The sequence below is a fragment of the Stegodyphus dumicola genome, chromosome 7 (genome assembly GCF_044657685.1).
Source record: "Stegodyphus dumicola isolate Sdum_Otavi_A_Nest chromosome 7, ASM4465768v1".
NCBI lineage: Eukaryota > Metazoa > Arthropoda > Arachnida > Araneae > Eresidae > Stegodyphus > Stegodyphus dumicola.
The window spans coordinates 101135133-101151561 of record NC_140774.1 but is presented as its reverse complement, the minus strand read 5'-3'; the positions used below and the strand labels follow the sequence as shown (position 1 = coordinate 101151561).

Below are 16429 nucleotides of genomic sequence, written 5' to 3'. Positions count from 1 at the left end.
TCCATATGATAAGATTAGAAGCATTTTTGATATTTTCCATGTTTGTGTCTAGTGAAAAGTAGAGAAAATAAAGGGAAGATAAAAATGTTAAGAAAGTGTAAAATTAATTTTACAGAGAAAACTGACACATATTCTGAGAATTCTGAATATTTTGAGACAAACTCTTACCATGAAAAAACTAAAAAGACATTTTTAGTTAATTACATAGCTATTTTGCTAAGAACTGTTCTGTAAATTATGCTTTATAACATCATATCTTGCTTATTTTGTATTAATAATTATATTATATTGTATTAATAAGTGGCCAAAACGGAACTTTATAATATGATAGTGAAAAATAAAAATGCTTTATTTAAATATTATTTCTTAAATATAATTACAATATATTACCATTATTTTAATGAAATTTATCAATGTTACAATGTTCTAAAAAAATCGTTGAAAAATTCTCAGATCTCGGAATTAAAAATTTTCTACAGAAACTGATCTTAAATTCGCCAAAATGTTGATAAGTTGCCAAATTTAGAGCAATTTAATAAAAGAATTCACATCCCCCAAAGCGAAAAGTTGTTTAAGAGCTCTTCACTAGAAAAAATGAAATAATTTCGAAATGCTTGTGTTTCACTTCTTGCTCAGAAACTCTATCCCACCATTTATATTAGAAATAGGAACAAATTATAACCCATGAACGCATTCACCTACAGCGAATTGCCAAAAATATTCCTCCAAAATGCTAATTCACACTCAGAATGGCAGTCGTAAAAACAGACAGAGATTTCAGATGATTAAAATTAAGGACCTTCTGCCGATTTTGGCCGAAATTAAGGACTTTTAAAGATCAAAAATCGATTCCAAAAAACTTAAGGACTTTTAAGGGCTCTTAAGGGCCATATGAACCCTGTCTTCCATTCGTGAATTGGATTTTCTAGAGGCATTTCACATTCAAAAAAATCTTTCTGTTCTAGTTAATGACCCTAATTCATATTCATCTTTGCCTTCAGCCTTTAAAGAAATTATGTTTTAATTCTGATTTCATCAACAGATGGCGCCAGTAGCTTATCTCCTGTCCAGGTTTTCTTGCCTTATCTTAGCTCGTTCATTTGCACTTTTGCAGCTGAGGATGTTGGTTTGGTAAAAACATCGAAACTAGTCCTGTGAAAATTTGAAAATATAACGCTGATTTGTTTTGTTGTTTGACTTCTAAATTAACAGTATTGATGATCAACAATTTCCATTTGAGCTTACACACATCACGAACTCTGACATTCGCGTGAAGTTCAACATATCCTTACTCGTTACAAATCACACAAAGTTAACACTGCTATGAAAGATTTTAAGGGAATAAAAGAAAATGAAAATCAGTTGAAGAAAAGAGTTAAAGATAAAGATGATGATACTGATGACAATTTGAAATTGGATTTGGATGATGGCAATGACAAACATGATGATGATGGCAATCATGAAGCTCATGATTATGATGTTGATGTTGACGACAATCAAATAACTAATGATGCTACCGATGATGATGGCAATCATGAAGCTAATGAAGATTATGTTGATAATGCTGATAAAGATGTTTATGAAAATGCTGCTGATGATAATAATGATGATGACGATGAAAGTCATGAAGTTCATGATGATGATGAACAAAGTGTGAAGAATACTGAAGAAGCTGTAAAAAATACACCAAACCAGTTTGAACAATAATATGCTGAACAAGCAAAAGAGAAAACACCTGCTAAAAGTGCAGAAACTGCCAAAGAAAAGAAACCAGACAAAACTCTGAAGGTGGAAAAATCTGTGAAAACTGAAAAACTTCTTTTTTCACAGAAGACTCTCGATGATAAAGTAACAGATACTAGAACCCTCTATCCCGAATATTTACCTAGTCATATCACTACAGAAGCAATCAACACTACAATAGAAATCCAAAGGTTTGCATTCTGATATTTTAGATGTTGCTATGCCGAAAAAAGATGCAAAGGAGATGGAAGAAAAGGGATATAACCCAAGAAAATAACTTTTCTCTGACATTCTAGCAGATACTAAAATTTCTCAAATTGTTGAACTTTTTCCAAAAGCATCTCAGACAACTTTGGATTTATCACCTATATATTGAAATGCAATCGTAAGCTACATACAGGAAAAAGATGCACTTGAAGCTTTAGAGGCAACAAAGAATGCTAAAATATCTGGGGAAAAAATTCTGTTTCATATTCTTTAGCTGCTTTATGCCTAAAGAAATGCAAGAAAAGGGCCTGGATGTATATAGAATTTAAAAGGACTTCATAGAAAATGAAATTAAAGACACAGCCAGATGATGAAAGTGATGCATTACATATTCAAGCTAAGTGGAACACACATTGTTTACAGAAAAAAAAATATATGACAGTATAAAAAAAGTAGCAAACCTGCCTCCAAATACAAACTCGAAAAAAAAAAAAAATGCCAATTCAACCTGGACTAAAACTTCATCCCAAATTTTTCTGTCCTTATGAGACAACAAAAGTTCATCCATCTGATTGTTACGAAGTACAAAAGATACAAGGGCTATCTACATAAGATGAGGTATGCCTTCAGGGGTTACTTTCTGTGGGAAACTGACTTATATCCATGTTACCTTTTTGATTAAACAGTATGCAAAATGAACAATCCATCTGATATGCCAAAATATCACACGTGCCTTATGACGTGATCCCTCACAATCTATCGGTGACTAAATGTCAAGACATGGTTGGTTGACTGGTTAACAAAGCCAATGAAGATATCTATCTTCCAAAATTTGTCTTAATAAATGGCCTTCTAAGAAAAATTGGTTTATTTCATGCTATACAAAAGGAAATCTACAAAGATCTCACATAGCCAACCTATTTGTCATTCTGCAATAAGTAACTTAGTTGCGTTACACTGCATGGACAGATTTATTGATCACAGATATAAATATACTTATGGTGTCTCATAAATGCTTCAAGGGATATTTCAGAAGATTAGAACCAAGTAATGGTGTTAAAACCAATATGAAAGTGTCTTTGATCAACTTCTAACAATCAAAGACAAGAAATGCATTACGTTAAAATCTTGTTAAAATACTCTTCCATCATCATGAAGCTTCACAGTCATGAAGAGATTCAAGTAATGTGCACAAATGCTTGTACCTGCCAGGAGTTGCTTTAAATGGATGAAATAGCTATAGCCTAATGCAAACAATAATGATGTGCACCTGTACTGATTGAATTCTAATATGAAATAAACATAGCCATATCTCATAATATCTACTTCCAGGCTGAAAAGTACCTAACAAACAGAAGGAGTCTATGGCTTTGCGAGTATACTCCACGCACATAATATGCCTGGCAGCACACCACAATCAGAGTCTTCATTCATCATGCTATTAGACTGTACTGTTTTATCTAACAATTCTGATAATTTTGGACACAATTTAGTTACAAACCACCATGCCCACATCTCAATAAATGAGACACTATAGGATTTCAACTCTTAAATTTGGTTAAAGGTAGTGGTTGTAGATAATTCTTTTAGAAACCTCTTTTTTTTTTTTTTTTTTTTTTGTTTGTTAGTTCATACAAAAATTTTCAATGATTATGCATAATGTAACTCCTCTGTTGCTGACAACCAGCCACATTATTTGAGAGCACTATATGTCAGATGCACATAAATATTTGCAGCAGTTTCTAAGTGGAAATGCCCTCAGTACAATATTTAATTATAAACTTTTCATCCACAAATCTAGAGAAACAGAACTCCATCTTTGTATTTGAAATTGAATATCTATCACTGATTATATGCCAAATTTAAACCTTTGCAGTCATATACCTATTCTCAGCCACCAAAGTTTTTTGGTTCCCCCATCGTTCCAGCACGTCTGTTCTCAGCCACCACAGCAAAGAACCACATATAATACATTAAGTCTTATAATACATTAATAATCTTATAATTACATTAATAATTAATTATCTTATAATACATTAAGTCAACAAGCTTCAGAGATATGTAGAATTCAATATATTTTCCTAATTGTGGTTAAGTGTAATTACACAATTTTGCTTCTTAAAATATTTTTTAAATAATACTCTAAAATACCAAAAAGAGTTACCAAACTAATTAACCACATGATAGAAAACTATAAAATATAGTTTTTACACAAAATTAAATCACATTATTGTGTTAGATGCAATTAAAGTTAAAAATAAGAATTAATAAAATAAAATTTAAAAAAATCTAAAGGCTTTCAGATTTCACATTGCGCTTAAAGGGGCGTTCATGGGGATACGAAACAGAACTTGAAAAGTGATACTGACATTCCACACAAAATACCATCAGACACTGTAACGTTTTTGTGTTGCTATGCTACCAACATAATACATACATTGCTATGCTACCAACATAAAAAATTTAAAGAAACCTCGCGCATAAAATATCCATGCTTGAAGATGCACACAATGTTAATGATAATGGAACACTTTGAAATCAGTGAGTTTGTTAATAAAAAACTTGTTAAAGTTTTACAAAATATGAAGTAGATAATAAAACAAATTTTAAATTTGGGCTACAGATGCTCATATTCTAGTGGAGGACTATGTTATTCAAAATTTGATGTCTCAAGGCACTGCTGTTTTTTCAAAATGCGAGTAACATACATACATTCCTGCGGATTCTTCATTATTTAATTTCTTTAAATATAATGCAGGGCTCTAATATTTGGAAGCAAAATTCAGAAAGTAATTCAGACCTTTTATAGTGAACCAACAAAAAATGCCAAAACGAAATTAATAGCCCTTCTAGGCCCGTTTGGGCTAATAAATTTTGTTTTTCTTTTTTAATCTTGCATACAATGTAATGCTGTTCACTCAAAGAAAATTAATTCCAACCAACATGATACCTATGTATAACCTCAATATGATCGCAAAGAGTTAAAGTTAACATGGAAGAAAATTCGGGACATGCAGCCACACTGAAGGAAAAACATGAACTGAATGCTGTTTGCTTTGTAAGTTACTACAAAACTAGCCACAATTCATATCCAAGATATTACAGTCAAAAGTCTTTAAACCGGACTCGGCGGGACTTCGGCGATTCCGGATTATCGATTTTTCCGGATTATAGATCATCAGTTTAAATCTGGTAACATGGCATGCAGAAATTATAAAATTAAAAATATGAAACTGTAATTTATAAAATAATGAGCAATTATGATCTAAAGGGTATCAAAATTTACAAAAAAAGAAGCTTAATATTTATTTGTTTACTTTATTAAACATTATTCTTCAATGCCCGAAATTAGGAAATTGCAACCAGAAAACTATTTGATTTATATTCGTGATATTTATAATGATGAGGAATTTGATTTAAATCATATCAAAGACGGAGTACATCGAGATGAAATACTACATTTAGTAAGGAATTATAAGCCGAATAAAATAAAAACATCTGCCCTGAAGATAACGATAGTGCTGACAGATCAACTTCCAGTTCATTACGCGCCACGACGTCCCCCCCCCCCCGTGCAAAGCAGCGTGAAATTAATAAACAGATTTCGGAACGGTTAGATAAACAAAGGATATGCCTTTATCCTTTTTTTGTAGCAATTCCACTTTTTGTTTGATGGACATCGAAACATACTTTCGTTTTGTAGATCCTTTGGGAGCTCCAGCATCGGAAATTCTATTTTACATAATCGAAAGTTCAAGATTTTTATAAAATTGCTCTTACAGTCTGCAAAAAATAATAAGCCGGATCCAATTCGAAGATTAAGGAACAACGCAATCATCAACATTAACTGAAATAGATAATTAGATAATTTTAGCTTATACCGTCCGTTATACATTAAATGTGCATGCGAAAACGTATTCTGCGCTTGCGCAGACGCATATGCGCAGTCGTAAAGGTCTTGCGCGCACGCGTCAACGCGCGCATGCGCAGAAAGATTTTAGCTTTGAGGTTCGGATTATGGGTGTCCAAATTAACGACTTTTGACTGTATTAGGTACACAACATATTACTTCTACTGTCATTGCAATTTCCATGACTTCTGTTTTCCCAGCATTTACCTGTGAAACAATAACATTTATTCTGCACAAAATAACTTTTTACAAAAGCCTTTCTCTTTACCTCACGTTTTTCAATCAGGTTGAGTTTTTGCTTGAAGCATTCATAAGCAGAATCTATAGATATTTGAAATGCTTTTTTGTCAACCACAGTTCCACCTACAAAATAAAATATGCAAACATTCTTGTGATTTTACTAGCTTATACTAACTACAACATACAAAATATTTGGGGTGAGGAACACTCTGCATTTTGTTTAAAAAAAATGTTACATAATTATCTATTGCCCAAAGCTTTAAAATATATAATAAAAAGTAACAAAATATTTATCTTCTGAATGACCTAATACCTTTTCCTCTAAATTAAATACCTTCTACAGTATGTTTTGCATTGCTTTTAAATTGCCTATATTTTATAGTAGTTTCTGATATTAATTTATGTGATTTTTATATTTTATTTTATATATACTTTTTTACATTTTGCCTTGAAACTCTAGATGCTTTTTCTCTTCAATATTTTAAAACTGGAATAGTAAACTTTTAGGAAAGTGTAATACAATGGCTTCAACAATATCTTCTAAATGTGTCTAAAATTAATTTTTGATGAAACGTTCATTTCCCCATTCCAAGATGCACTCTTATCTTTCGCATTTTGCTCATACTAAAAAATGATAATGTTGTGACATTATCAAACTCAACGTACCACATGCTTAAAAATTTTTCAAAGATATACAAAATCATATGATGCATGACTGTTTAAATAAATGCAAGAAATGCCAAAAACATATGTAACTTTTTTTTAACTTCTGCACAGCTTCACAAAACTGGCTATCAGTTACTCCAAAATGTGTATCAGGTTGGCTATTAATTATTCAAAAATATTCAATTAAAACACATTATGACTAAAGAAGGTAGGACATTACTAACATAAATAAGCCAGCATTCAATATATAAACAGTATGTGAAACAATCAAGAAACATGAGGTTTCTTAGATTACAATAAAATTTTAAGAATTAATCATACTATTAGAGATCAAAATTGGTTTAAAAATAATTATATTTTCATTTATTTACATGAACTGTAATATATAATGTATTATTAAATTGTATATGTTATACCTTTCTTATTGTAAGAATGAGCCAGAAGACGAATTTCATTTCGAAATTCAACAACAGCATCCACTTGGTAAACAAACTCCCTGCTCAGTCTCTAGAAGAATAAACATGTCTATGCATAACTCTTTAAAGATATAAAATTTCAAATTTTAGTCGACTAAACTTTTTCTCCTTGATCATTTTAAAATACAATTGTGAAAAAAATATATTTCTAAATCTTAGAAATAGATAAAAACAGAAAGCATTTACATAAGTGATTTAGTTTAGCAAAATAAATCCACAACTGAAAGAAACAGCTATAAGAAAATAAAAAGTTTTTTTCATTTACAAGTATTTTTGCACTAATGTAATTCAAGTTAAGACATTAATATCCTTTAATTCAGAAACTATTACTCATAATATCTGTATTCCTTTTAAATTAAAAAATAATACAATTATTCTGGAACTAGGACAAAAATGTTAAACACAGTTTTGAGACTTTTCAGCACATATTTAAGTGAAAAATACATCCATTGAATTGTAAATATAATAAAAATATTGGCAAACTACTAGATCAAAATTAGCATTTCCATTTCAGAATTAAGTTTTCAACAATTTTTTCCTTCAAAGGGCTAAATATTCATATATATATATATAAACTATATCTTTAAACACCTTAAAAAAGTTTTACAACAAAAGATTGCAGTAAAAAATAAGCTTTTGTAACAAATTTTGTTCCAAGCTAAGTGCATCATGAGATTGATTTATGAATAAATCAAAAATCAGATTGAAGCAAAATTTTGATTCAAATACCATCTGCACATTCATATTACATACATTCTTAAAAAAATCCAACAATTATTAAATGCAAAAGTAATTCTAAATAGTTACATGTAATTTCATTTCACGCATTTCAGAAAACTGCCTCAGTATGCATTTCCTATGAAATATGTACAACTTAGTACATGTCCTGTTTTAACATGAAAATATTTGCTTGCTATACGACTTGATTCGCAACAGTGCACACTACACTTGCTTACATCTTTCAAGCCAATGCTACAACTGCCCATGAGCATCAGTATGCCTGTTGCTACTATTCAGTAAAAAACTTGTGCTATGAATTTCAAAGTGATTTTATGTTTTTCTGCATAATTTTTTAAAAATTAATTAACAATGAGTTTTAGGAAAATGAATTAGAAGAGTCAAACAACGGAGAAAATTGTAAGGTGGACCACAAAGGCAAAAAAAGAAATCACTGAAAAATATGAAAATGGCATGCATATTTGGGACTTGGATATTGCTTACCATATACCTAGTACAACTGTGGGAAAAAAACACTATTATGTCATCTAACACTGCAAAGGGGATGAAACTGATTACCGAACAAAGATCAGAAATGTTACAGTATTTTGAAAAACTACGTTAAATAACACAAAAACATTTACATACAGTGTATAAAGTACAGTATGCAGTGCTTCATTTATGTGCAGTATAGATTTTCACATTAAATTTGTATTTTAATAGTAAACGGTATAAAAACATGATTTTTTTATAAGAACGGATTAATTATTTTCTTACTGGAAAATTTCATTTGGTGTAACTCCAGTGATCTGGAATAGATTAATTAAAGTATCACTGCATTAACTTAAAATAAAAAAACTGCACTTAATAGAGATATGGAAAAATTTAGCCTCAGACATGCCCAGCTTCAGGACTTTATATGATCAGCAGATTACAATCCTGCAATTATTAATGTGAATTAAATATATTCACAATTCAAAAATAAATTCTGCAGATGCCCTATATGGCTGCCTACATTGCTGTGCTTGAAGCTCAGCACTTTATGTGTACAGCAGATTAGCATCCTGCAATTATTAATGTGAATTAGTTATATTCCCAATTCAAAAATAAATTCTTCAGATAATCCTACATGGTTGCCTATATTGTTTAAGCTTGAAGCTCACCCTGGCCTCAATGGTAATGTTATAATAGATAATTCATAAAATCCCCTTCCCAAATAAATCACTTTAGTGATAAAATGTAGCATGCAGCTTTAAAAAAGAAATGAGAATTGTGCAACATTTAAAAAACACTCACAGCAGATTCATTACTTTAAAATATTTAAATTATAATTCCATATTTATTAATTTAAAATCTTTTAATTCATTTATTCCCTGCATTTTAAAATATTGATAAAGAATACATTAATTTAAATTATACTTAAAACAATGGAAAAATAAATTGAAGAAAATTCTTACACTTTTCCCCGTAATATTAATATGGATTCTTTATCACATACCTGCCATAATTTTACTGAAGGTTTTATTTGCAAACTACATAATTAACCTAATTCATTATAATTAATCACATATTTCAGTTTTCCAAATAAAATTTTTCAGATGGTAAAACTCCTCTTAATCAAAACTGTGAAAACTGCATTATTGAGCCCTAAAGTTGGTCATTTCTAAGTTTTGTTAAATGGACTTATATTCATTTCTTAATTTTTAAAGAAGTTACATCTTTGTAATGGGGGGAAAATTAGAGTACACTCACATGTAAAACTAATAGTCATCCATGAAATAACCTTTAATTATGCACATTTATCGAATTCTCTCATAACAATCTGAGTTCTACCAAAAAAACTGCTCATTCTTTTAGGTCATTACAGACGAATAGTCCCTTTTTATAATTTTTTTTCTTTCAGCTTCAGATGCATTCAAAAATAATATTATTAAAGGAAATAAAGAGTGCAAAAAATGCATCATAACTATTTTTATGAAAAGAACCTAACCTTCAAGTGTTCTGCACTGAGTTCAGATAAATGGGGCTCTATCATATTACAAACAGGAAATTAATATTTTTTTTTACATGTACCTTATAGGTAGCATAGCTAGTGAACTTGAATTAGGAAAACCAAGAGGTTCTTCGATGAAAACTGGGAGTTTGAAGAAGGGTTTTAGCAATGCGATGACATCATTTCAAAAGAACTCTAAACTGACTTAAATTTATTTTATAAATGCATGATTCATGATTCAGGAGTAAGGTGATTTAAAACAACAGATCTCTCATGGTTACACTAAAAAAATTTCAGATCTCTGTAGAGATGAGAGAGAAAGGGAAACAAACTTTTACTGGAAATACAAGTAGGCAGGAGATTGCGGACAATGACAAAGATAACACCACAAAAGAAATCTGCATAACTTCACATTTTATGGCATCTTTCAAGTCTGACAAATATCATGGATTTAATGCATACACCTTAGATTTTGGATAACCTCAGAATCAGAAATCCATCTGAGTGAGGTCAGGAGATTGTGATGGCTACGAAACTGCAAAGTTATGGGAGATGACTTTTAACTCCAAAGTGCTGTAGCAGCACTTGCTGAACATACATGGCAACATCCATACAATGTCATGTGGCATCATCGATAAAGAGGTGGCACATAAAAGAGTCATGTCCAGAGACATGTGGTTCATTCATGAAAAAGTGGAAGCACGTGACACAAGTGGCAACATCCATACAATGTCAAAATGGCATTTCTCTGCTGCAATTCTATTATGTAATTCTGCAGTATTGTTGAATACTGAGCACTTGGGATGGAGCACGCTTTCATACACGTGGAAGAGACCTCTTTAAAGAAGTATGGACTGAGAACAAATATGCTAGAGCATAACTGTACCATACAGCCACTTCAGCCCCTGGTACCCCATCATGAGGATTCTCATCAATCCAGTGAACAGTTCTTGGAGTTTACATCCTCAGTTAAGAAATGTGCCTCAACTGTCCAAAATACCTGTAGCAGGCACCTGCTATCTTCATCCCATCTGATAAGGAAAAAAATTCACAAAGTCAACACACTGTTGCTTGTCTCTAGGTTATGACATCTGGATGCACTGAAATTCATATGGAAACATCTGCAGAACAAAGCACAGAAGCTTAAGAATTGTGATTTTTGGCACATCCAAACTGCGGACAACATTTCTTGCAGTATACGATGGACCTGCAGTAATCATATTGTGCACTTCTGCAATAACTTCAACAGGAATGTATGATCATCTGGATCATGGTCTATCACATGTGCATCTAGTTTCTTTAAGTTTGTTTTTATCAAATCTTGTTCAGTTTTTATGGAACACAGGCAATGTCTTAGCTTATAATTTCAGAGATAAACTCAGTTTATAACTTGAGGTTCGAATACTTCGTCCACATATCTCCGAGAGGTTATAGAACCTCCTTGAAAGATATGCAGCTCAGAGTGGTAATTTGTCATGACTCCTCCCCAAACCATTAAACTGCGGTTGTGAAAATGGGATACATCATGCACAAGGGAAGGCAAATTTTGTGTTCCTTTCTCTATCCAGATCAAAACACATCTAGAATCACAGTTCAGACTACATCTGGATTCATCTGTAAACAATACTCAGACCCAGTCGTCTTGGCTCCATTGAACATAACGACGGCACCAGTTTAACAGAGCCCTTCTGGAAAATGGAGTGAGTGGGACACAAACCATTAATTTTCTCACATACAGTCCAACCTCTTTAAGTCTTTGTGCAGCAGCAGAATGACTAATTAGAGTTCCTGTGGCTGCCTGAAAGTCTAAGACAAAATCTCTTTTAGTTGCTTTGTGGTTTCTTTGTGCTGACAACAGCAGAAAATGGTTTTGTGATGCAGTTGATGCTCTTGATTAGGTGGCCTATTAACTGATTCAGTGATTAAAAAGTGGCTCAAACTCTTGATATGACACTTTGAGGGATATTTAAATCTTGGGTGACCTCCATTTGTGTTTCACCTCCCAAATTCTACCAATTATTTGCTAATTTTGACCTTCACTATTTGACCCATTTTGACCTTTGAGCCATAACTACTGAATACTGATCACTCTCAAAAATCACATTCACTTTAATCAACACTACAGACAGGCATTCCAACATGTGTCCATTGCGCACCACATTGTCAATCACCAAATCAGCATACTTCCGATGCAGATTATGCTCAGAAATGCAATTTTGTGTTCAATTATATTTAATTCATATAAATAATGACAGCATTGGGCATTGGTTGCAACGTTACTTTTGTTAGCATATTTTTTCTCATTATCCTTCAATTTTGATTTTGTGAATTACCTCCATATTGAAGAAACGATCATTTATTAGCATACATCTCTAAGACCAATAATTTGACTCTGAAGGTGCATTTTTTTGTTTCAAACCCATCTCAAATTGAAACATTCTAAATTGAAATATCATCGATTTTACACCTATTGAATAATACATATAAGCCTGATGTCAGCCTTGAAAATAATTTATTATTATTGTTTTCATCAGCACATGGCAGCTTGAGAAATGACTCATGCAGCAATGTCTACACTACTAGTAACTGAATACCAAACGACATAGTAACCCATGGTGTTGAAATTGTACCTGGCAATGATTGCAGAATTCAGCTGTTAGCTAACCGTACCGCAAGGAGAAATTTAACAGAAATTTCTTTCCATATGCAAAATAGATTTTGCAAATGATGTTGATAGACCAATTTAGGGCTGTATAAATTGAGATTAACTGATTTGTTATTCCGATAAGCACAGGGCCAGTGCATGAACTAATGCAGCAGAATTTAGGGGAGGCAACATTTTTAGAATTAAGAGAAGCACCAAGCAACAAAATTAAGAAAAGGTAAAAAGTTTTATATTTAGGGAAGGCACTGGGATGTAAAATAATTAAGAATTTAGGAAAGCACTTGGCAGCAGAATATAAGAGAAGACTGCAAAGTGTCTAACACTGGCCCTGGATAAGTCTTAATTATGTAATCTGCCGACAGATGGCATTGTAAAAAAGGAGCTGTTAGAGGGCGTAGGTGAGAGAAAAAGTAGTCTAGAGGACACGAGCGAGGTGAGCTGCATAGCTCAGCTTACAGCTATATGTAAATATGTATATAATTAGTTTAGTAATAGACAAAATTTATTAAATACCATGAGTCATCCTGTAGAACAAAAAAGAAACAATCACCTTTAATATCTCAGAAGCAAGATTATGATGTGGATTACGATGCAAAATGCCCATCAAGTTACTCGCATAAATAATGAGCGTCAAAGAAATGGCAAGTTTTGATTTTAAAAATTTGAATGCATGCGAACTGTAGAATAATTATATTGAAATACCTGTGATAATTTTAACAGAGTATAGAATTTAGAAGTATAGAATCATATTATTAGTTAATATCATGGATGAGAATACCAAGAAAGTTTTAGATAAAGCGAAAATGAAACACAAAACTTTGAGGAGATCAACAACATAAGTACTTAACAGAATATCTGAATTCCTGGCACAAGGGCACTGTATATATAAAATCATTAGAAGGATGCGATATGAATCTACAAGAAAAAACAGATTGTCAATCACCAAATCACATTATATATTTATTTATATTAATATTTAATAACAGATATTTAAGTTAGATCTAGAAATTGAGGATTTTATTCCTGAAGTGTTGGATCTTGAAACAGAAATCGAAAATAATCAGGAATATATAGAGCAAATTATTTATTTACATGAAAGTGAAAGTTAAGAATTGTCTCCACAATTCAGATAAAAAGAAGGCAGTCACTTACTTTGAATACTGAACCAGAGAAACCCAAAATAAATTTGCCAAAACTTCACGTAGAACATTTTGAGGGTAATTTCGAGAAGTTTCAGGAATTTTGGTCACAGATTGATAATGCGATTTACAGTAATGGACGCTTAGCTACAGTAGATACATACAGTCAAAAGTCGTTAATTCGGACACCCATAATCTGGACCTCAAAGCTAAAAACTTTCTGCGCATGCGCCGCGATGACACATGCACATAGGCGTTTACGCGTGCACGTAAGACCTTTACGACTGCGCATATGCGTGTGCGCAAGCGCAGAATACGTTTGCGCGTGCGCGTTTTATGTATAACGGACGGTATTTAGCTAATTATCTATTTCAGTTAATGTTGATGATTGCGTTGTTCCTTAATTTTCGAATTGGATCCAGCTTATTACTTTTTGCAGACTGTAAGAGCAATTTTATAACAGTAAACTTGAACTTTCGATTATGTCAAATACAATTTCCGATGCTGGAGCTCCCAAAGGATCTACAAAATGAAAGTATGTTTCGATATCCATCAAACAAAAAGTGGAATTGCTGCAAAAAATGGATAAAGACATGAAGAAGGTGACAGAGAGGTTAGTTAAAACGAAAAAATTTTGATTGACAAGTTAGTCGGTATTCTCGGCACAGCAATTACGGGACTAAAACAGCGGAACTTTGTAACTGAGCAAGAAATTATGTCTGTTTATAGAATTAAAGAGAAAGTATTATGAAATAAAACAAAGCAACTTAAACAACTTACATTGAAAGAAATGTTTAATAAAGTAAACAAATAAATATTAAGCTCTTTTTTTTTTTTTTTTTTTTTTGTAAATTTTGATAGCCTTTAGATCATAATTGTTCTTTATTTCATAAATTACAGTTTCATATTTTTAATTTTAGAATTTCTGCATGCCATCTTACGAGTTTTAAACTGATGATCTATAATCTGGAAAAATTGATAATCCGGAATCGTCGAAGTCCCGACGAGTCCGGATTAACGACTTTGACTGTATAATTATCTTAAAGCTTTCTTAAAAGAAAAAGGAAGCCTTAATAAGTATTCAAGGATTATTGGTATCAGAAAGTAATTATGATTTAGCAGTAGAATTGCTTAAAGAAACATATGGAAAAAAGAAATTATTATAAAATCTCATATTAACCATTTGTTAAATTTAAATGCTGTAAAATCAGCTTCATATTTGAAACAGTTACGGGAGTTATACTTTACAACTGAAATCCAAGTATGCGGCCTGCAAACTCTTGGTATTTAACTGAATTCATATGGAAGTTTGTTGTTCCCATTACTTACCAAACTTATTTCAGATACTATTTTGTTAGAGTTCTTTAGACATCATGGGGGGGGGGAAATCTTGGAATATAGCAGAATTACTAAAATTTTTTAGGAGGGAAATAGAAATGTGAGAATGAACATTTTTGTTTCGACAAACAGGGGACAATAACGCTTCAGTGAAAAGTGTAGAACATAAACAGTCATTTAATAAATTTTCAGAAAAGGGAAATAGATTTCAGAAGTTTAAAGGGAAGAAGCAATATTTGATTCCTAATGACACCGCACTGAGCACATATCAGAAAATTTCCATTTTTTGCAAGAATTCTGAGCACAATTCTGAAAATTGTGATAAAGAATGTGAGGAGAAAGTACTAAGTTTAAAATGAAATGGAAGATGTTTTTGCGCCTGCAAATGCAAAAAAAGTCATGTGGTTCGGTCATGTATATTAAAAAAGCACTGCTTGACATGTAAGTGTAAGCATTCGTGATGCCAAATGTCTTCCACGTCAGACAGAGAGTCGTGAAGAATTGATGAAAGATAAAAAAAAGGAACAAAGTAGTCTTGTGATAAATCATGATGAATTTTCTGATGTTTGACCGTATTTGAAGAAATCAAGGATTAACGACAGAGAACCGATTGAATGTTTGATAGATACAGGAAGCAATATTAATCTAATAAAGACTTCAGTTCCTTCAAAATTACGACTGCCAATACAACTGGAAAGGGGGAAAAAAAAAATCAGAATTGGAAATGTGAATCATGCATCTGCAGTGACCTTGGGTAAAGCTCAGATGTCACTTCGAATTTCGACAAAATCAAAACAACTATGAATCTGTTTATCGTAAATGATGAGGCATAGTTTTATGACTTACTTATCAGGAGAGATATTTTAAACGATGAAATGTTAGTTTATGGAAAATAGGGGATACGTTTTAACATATGGTATGGTAATAAAATTCCATTTGCGCAACTGAAAAATGAAGTGGAGTGTAAACCCATCAAGTTATACACTGAGAAACCAATGGAAATAAAAAGTAATATAATAAACATTGTGCAAGCTGTAACCCTAGATATAAATAATGGATTGATTTTATTTCAAAACAAATACGGAAGTTCGGATTCAGTAACGGAAGTTACTGATGGTAGCGTAATAAGTCCCAGTCATAAGCAAGGACATAATAGTATTAAATTAAAAGGAAACCAGTGTATTAGCAGAGTAATAGATATAACAGAAGACTGGGAATTAAATAGACATGTCTAATATAAACAAGGATGAAGAACATTCCATTTCTCAAAATATTTGACCAATTAAGATAGATGATATAAAATTTGATGAGACAATTACGGATGGTGAAAGAATT

The 16429-nt window shown here is 31.9% G+C and overlaps 1 protein-coding gene across 5 annotated transcripts in view; it reads right to left on the bottom strand.

Annotated features, from left to right (window-relative positions):
* Nucleotides 1-16429, bottom strand: part of CysRS-m (cysteine--tRNA ligase-like protein, mitochondrial) — a 185809-nt gene that overhangs the window by 49027 nt on the left and 120353 nt on the right. For 4 of the 5 annotated variants that reach the window (XR_015042169.1, XM_035370666.2, XM_035370667.2 and 1 more), the window contains exons 11-12: nt 7183-7273; nt 6129-6223 (exon numbers count right to left, since the gene is read on the bottom strand). Coding sequence is in view for 4 of the 5 variants with exons in the window: in XM_035370666.2 (XP_035226557.2) it covers nt 6129-6223; nt 7183-7273 (186 nt within the window). In the remaining variant the exon portion in view is untranslated. The remainder of the gene's footprint in view (nt 1-6128; nt 6224-7182; nt 7274-16429) is intronic. The other variant, XM_085820653.1, reaches the window with a different exon arrangement.